This window comes from Fukomys damarensis, unplaced genomic scaffold (genome assembly GCF_012274545.1).
Source record: "Fukomys damarensis isolate Sample0158 unplaced genomic scaffold, DMR_v1.0_HiC HiC_scaffold_5, whole genome shotgun sequence".
Lineage (NCBI taxonomy): Eukaryota > Metazoa > Chordata > Mammalia > Rodentia > Bathyergidae > Fukomys > Fukomys damarensis.
In genome coordinates, this window is record NW_022900917.1 from 43,800,209 (window position 1) to 43,806,570 (window position 6,362).

The 6,362-nt window shown below is 34.4% G+C and overlaps 1 protein-coding gene and 1 non-coding gene across 2 annotated transcripts; one reads left to right on the top strand and one right to left on the bottom strand.

Moving 5' to 3' along the window:
- On the top strand, positions 1-3,259 carry Tcf24 (transcription factor 24; the record flags this gene model as incomplete). The annotated part of the gene is made up of 2 exons (XM_010611483.1): positions 1-222; positions 3,146-3,259. Coding segments are annotated over 2 exons (336 nt in total), but the record flags the coding sequence as incomplete, so codon positions are not given.
- On the bottom strand, positions 2,701-2,805 carry LOC117285046. Its single transcript, XR_004516060.1, has one exon. It is a non-coding gene; the product is annotated as a U6 spliceosomal RNA (small nuclear RNA).
- Positions 3,260-6,362: the final 3,103 nt, after the last annotated feature.

A 6,362-nucleotide genomic window follows, 5' to 3' on the forward strand; every position in this document is an offset into this window, starting at 1 on the left:
CGGGAACGCAGCCGAGTGCAGACTCTGCGGCATGCCTTCCTGGAGCTGCAGCGCACGCTGCCGTCGGTGCCACCCGACACCAAGCTGTCCAAGCTGGACGTGCTGCTGCTGGCCACCACCTACATCGCGCATCTTACCCGCAGCCTGCAGGACGACGCCGAGGCGCCGGCAGACCCTAGTCTGGGCGCTTTGCGTGGCGATGGCTACCTGCACCCGGTCAAGGTAGGTAGGCAGGGTGCACAGTGGGGGTGGAACACATTGGCCCTGTCTGTCACTCGCTGGCAGGTACCACTGACCTCTCATCCCTAGCGTGAAGGGGAACAGACCAGCAAAGTGACTTGGTGGCAAACCCCTCACTACACTAGACTGCTACTTAACTATTCGCAAGTATGGTAGTGGAGGATATGGTTAAAGCCTGAGTGATTTATATGGGGGTCTCTCCTGCTGCTTACAGGTTGGCAGCCTAAGGATTTTTGTGTATATCAAGGAGAGAAGTGGGGGGACTTGGTTGCGCATCCTTATAATTTGTAGTATCTGAATTACATTTATGATCCTTTGAAAGTTTTAAAGTGTTTTTAGGGTACATAATTACATTTCCGTTGTATTTTTCATGGAATGTTTGAAAAGTTTTACGAATTAAATAGTCATGAAATTAGCTTCTCCTAAATAACCATAAGAAAACTGTCTAGAAGGTTTTGGTAAAAATAGTAAGAACAAATGAGACCATTCTGCATTCTCGAGGAGTAAATTTTCAGTCGATTCAAATACACGTTAAATATCATGGACTAGACAGCTAGTAAGAACACTAGAAAAACTATGATGTATTACCCATGTTGCAGTAGTCTCTGCATCATCCTTTTCTCCTAGATTTGATTGTTTCGAAACCTTCCCTTGATCTGGCTTTCTTTTCAAAACATGTGATCGTCTCTGTACTTGCTAAACCTAAACTTTCAAATTTTTGGTTCCACTATTCTGGAGTATTTTAACACATAAACACAAAATCAGGACTTAGCCTTAAGTATATCAGTGTCCAATAAATACTGGAGGATCACTGTTGAAATATGATAAAGCACACTCTAATATTAACTGAACTTACAGTTGGGTGAGGGTTAACAAAATTTATTTAGCAGATGTAATCAGCATAATGACAGATTTAGGCCCTTTCAAATATTACATATAAAAGAATGAAATATTATTACTTATAATTATGATAGACCTCCATCCTATCAATGAATGTTATAATCTCAACTGAAAAGGAACTCTTTTAAAGGGCTTTGTATTAGTGTGCATCAGTTTGTTACTCAGATATACCACTAATGTAGATTTCTTTTAATTTACATTTGCCATATGCTCTAAGAAAGTTTTTAACATTAAGTAGATTTTAATACAAAAAGCATATGTTAAAATGCCTCCTTTGTGTGAAATATAATTCAGAAGGAGGAATCAAATTTTCACCTTGGTTTCAATGTTTTCTTTAGATGAGTAATGTTAGAAGCATCAATATTAGAATGTAGCAATAAGCATAGTAAGCTTTTTTGTATTTGGTTCATCGACCAAATATTTTGTAGTTAATACTATTTTAAGAAAATTTAATTCTTATTTGTCCTCTGTATCAATTATTTTGATTTTTAAAGACAACTCTGAACTGCCTGTCACCCCAGCACTCTGCAAAGCTGATGCAGGAGAATACCAAATTTGACCCAGCCTTGGCAACCTTGTGAGAGGAATCTATCTCAAAAAAAAAATTTTTTAAAGGCTGAATGTAGCTCAGTGGGAAGGTCCTAGGCTCAACCCCCAGTACCACAAAACAAAATAAAAAGATAATTCTGGAGGCAATGATAGAAGGCCAGATTATTTCTTAAAAATGAAATTGATGATAGTCAATAACATATTCTCAAATTTTAAAAAATCTGAGTTCCTCCTCTGTGTAAAGCACTATTTGAAGACAATGATTACAATTATTAGTTAAGAATAAGTACCTGCCCTTGCCAGGGATTTGGCTCAGTGGTTCCGGTGCCTGCTTTGCAAGCTCAAGGGCCTGAGTTCTGCGAGATCATGTCTGGAAATAAAAAATTTTAAAAAGGGCTGGAGATGTAGCTTCTTAGTGTGAAGGCCCTGAGTTCAATACCTGGTGTGGCCAAAAAAAAAAAAAAAAAAAAAAGTCCTTGCCCTAAATGAACATATTATAGAGATGAAAACAAAAATAATGTTTAAACAAGAGTACAATACTCTAAAGTAAAATGTTACCCTGAAAGAGCTATAACTATGGGAAATGAAGGTTCAAAGTTTCAAAAAGGAAAGAGATTTTACATACATAATTAAAAACTCATGTTAACACATTATTTTAGAGACACTGACAAAATGTTTAATGCAAAAGGAATAAAAATAATCATTTTTACTTTTTGATTAACAAAGGATTCATTGCAAACTGTTATAACCTTAGTAGGTGTTCTAAAATGATTTTATTTTCATAGTGTTATTAAGTCCTACTCTGATAACAAATATCTTTTAACAAATATTTCACTGCTGTGATTTTGAATCATCAGTACTTATTACCTATATTATTAGCATGTTAAAACTGTTAGGGACTTATATAAGAGTGTATCAAATGAGAGGCTGAGGATATTGCTGCAGGATGGTAGAGTTTAAAGTATATTATTATCTATAGTCTCTGTACTTTGCAGGAGAGCACCAAAACTTAATAATATGAAATGCTTCATGAGTTTTCATGTTATCTCTGCTCAGAGGCCATGCTAATCTTCTCTGTATCATTTCAATTTTATATAACTTTATGTATAATATAAAGCACTCATTCTTTACAGATATGTTTTACATTTAATTGTTTTAGGTTTAACTAAAACATTGTAAATACATATATTTTTCTACACTTCAACTATATTCTCCATGACTTCTTCTAGTGCTTATTTATTTGCACATGTTTTTTATTATAATCAAAGTCAATATATTGTTACTTTTATTGCTAGCATCAATAAACTTTTTCATGCTGCCCCTTAAAATTCCTAATTATTATTGTTACTAATTATGTGATCAGTTTCATTAGGGTATTTGGAATGTTTAATATTACACACATATGATATGTATGTTATAGATAACTTTTGGTTCTTATTTAAATATTCTTTTCCAGAAATGGCCCATGCGCTCAAGATTGTACATCGGTGCTACTGGTCAGTTTCTGCAGCATTCTGTCTCCGGAGAAAAAGCAAGTCATAACAGCGCTCCAACAGACTCGCAGCTTTAGGCTCTCTCTTTAATGGGAGCTGGTAGAAGTGGTGGCTAATGTTTTTAAGTACTATGAAGTAATTCTATATTTATTACATCAGACATAAAAACATCATTTCTGCAAGTTTACATTGTAAGGTATAGTTAAATTGTTCAGATTTATCTGTCTAAAACATGAAATGAGTCTTGTATAAAGCACACTGCTTATCTGTTCAATGGGTCACTGCTAATATAATGCAAGAGAAACTATTAGAAAAAAGAGAAGACACAAAAGCAAACTACATATACACACACACACACACAAACACACACACACATACACAGAGCCGGGCACACACTCTCTCTCTCTCTCTCTCTCTCTCTCTCCAGAGTATGCACACATTTTCTGTAGTGTATCTATTAGAGATTTAAAAGCCAGTATCTGTCAGTACAATCTTTCTAGTATGGGTTTATAATATACCAGTATTCCATTTTTGTGGAAGCCAGTTGTCTTTAGTTCTAAGAAGCCATTTTAATTGGAAGATACAAGATCATTTATTCAGTTTGGCTGTCTATATATTTGTAAATACTGTTGCAGTAACTTCTATAATTAGTTATTTGTCCTTCCTAGAAAATTGGGAGAATTAGAAATGGTTTGCTCCATAAGACAAGGCATGGTCACCTTTCTAGAAATTCAGCCAATATTAAGAGATAATGTATAAGCTTCCAGCTTGTTGGAGGTACTCGGAATACATACAGCCAGTATGTATAGTAGTCCAGGAGTCACTGGGCTGCAGGGTTTGTCCGCCTTCCTCCTGGTAGCACCATATCCACCCCATCCTCCTTCAGGTTCTAAGCTAGATAAGCATAGATAAATTTAGCTGTAACCACCTGGAATTTGTGTGACTATCTGGTGCCTTGAGTAGATTCCCATGACCTTCCTCAGCCAGTGATAATATCAGGCTCCTTTTGCCCATGCCAGTTGTTCACAGTCTACCTCTTTGTGCATTATGAAATGGGAAATCCTGTGTAATTTTGAAATTCTGGCAGTGATCTGTACTTTGAGGATATCTAAAGATTCCTCAGTTTTCCTGAAATACATTCAGGACTGAGCAAGCCCCCCTGAATCTGCAACAGTATGAATCTCCACAAGGAGACCTCTCCCACTGTACTGCACACCATTAAGTGCCCAGGGAGTAATAGGTCTGATTACACCACTGGTTTCAATTTTCAGCAGGAGTCTGCTGAAAAATCCTGTGAAATAATAAAGCTTTGCCTTTGGCAATACTTTTAAAAATTTCTTCGTCTTGTTGCAAATGTTTTAATGCCAAAGAAGTGTTATTTCTGTCATAGATGTTTTAAACATTTTATTAAATTGCTAAATATGCCAACAGCTTTAGTAAATTGGAAAATTTTAGAGAAATTGCATATGGTCTGAGCCATGAATAGAGATGTTTATCAGGGAACACATGGCACCCCAAAACAATGGAGTACAGCAGAGACACCTCAAAAAATATCAACATCAATTATGTCTTTGCTGACTTAGATTCCCTTTTATCATTTCTTGCTTTTCTTTTCAATCTCTACTATACTTTCCAACATATAGTTAATTTATTTTTCAACCCAGTTAAAGTTTGTATTTTAAAGTTGTATTTTCTTTTCACCTCGGTTTTCTTCCAGCTTTTGGCAATTAAATGAAGTAAAAGATCATTTGAAAGCAAGAACTATCATTCAACTGATTCAGAGTCCATGACCTTGTTTTGGCTTATAGCCAATAAATTCTAAGTTTTATTATTTTAATGTAAATATTCTTAAAATGTGACCAATAAAAAGCTTCCTACACATTAATATGTAATACAAATGTGTGTATTTAAGTATTTGTGAATATATTTATGCACTCATTTAACATTAAATGAAATAAAAAGTACAATTAGATTTAGATTCAGCCATTCACAATTATTTTATTGGCATACAAGGTGCTAAACAGAGTTTAAGGAATGAAATAAAAACTTTGACGTTCCTCAAACAGGCCTGTAAACACTAAATTTAATGTAGGAATTTTAGAACAAAAGTATTTTCTTGTTAATAATGCTTATCTATTAGTTTGGTACCAGGTTTTACAGCATTTCATTGGGAAAGGGGGGAAAATGTGCTTTTAATTAATAGAATTAATTGAATTAATAGACTTTCCTGAATAATTCTGTTAGTAGAGCTTTGCCGTTGATGATACTACTTTTTATTTCTACTTGTACAGTTACAAATGTTTTAGTGTCAATGAAGCATATCTCTGCATGGATTTCCATAACATTTTATTAAATTGTTGAATATGCTAACAGCTGTTAGTAGTTTAAAAGATTGACGAGAAGTTCTAATTTCCACTGAAAGGTTCAAAGAGCATGCTGTTATAATTAATGATGTATGATCAACATAAAGGATACTGTTAAAATAAAGCACTAATTTAAAAAGAAATTTAGTCTGTTAAATTTACATTTGTCTCTAGATAGTTAATCAACACTGACGATATGCTTGCAAATCTATCTAGAGGATGGATACCTACATAGTGTTAGCTTCTTCACCATGCTTCCTTACTAGAGTATACATTAGGACTGAAGAGGGGATATGCTTGTATTTGGACACAGTATTACTTGACAACCTGCAGGGGAAAGCTTCAGTTAAACTTCTTTCAGTTCATCTCAGTGATTTGACTCATTTAAAATTCTTTTATAATAAATTTGGGGGCTAGAGAAATACCTTTTGTAGAGGTGTGACAAGTTGTAGCACTTTTAAGTATTTTTTTCTGACTATGAAAATATGTGTAGTACAGTTTATTGTATGCCAGTTATACATCAAAATATATTAAAATGCATATATACACTTGTTTTAAGAATTTAAGCTTAACAAAAAAATGATGTGGAAAGTAAAAGTCTTGTTGAGGTGAATGTTTGGAATGAAGTAAAAGGTAAAAATTAATCATTTCCACTTGGTAATGAAGAATGGTTTTACATCTTTATAAGGCTTTTTTTAAACCAACTTTTTCCACTTTGTAGAGTTACAATCTAAACAGTGACTTTCTTTTCTGTTCATAGAATCTTTATTTAAAGTTAGAAGAAATTGTGCAAAAAGAAAAATATGCTGATTGGCCC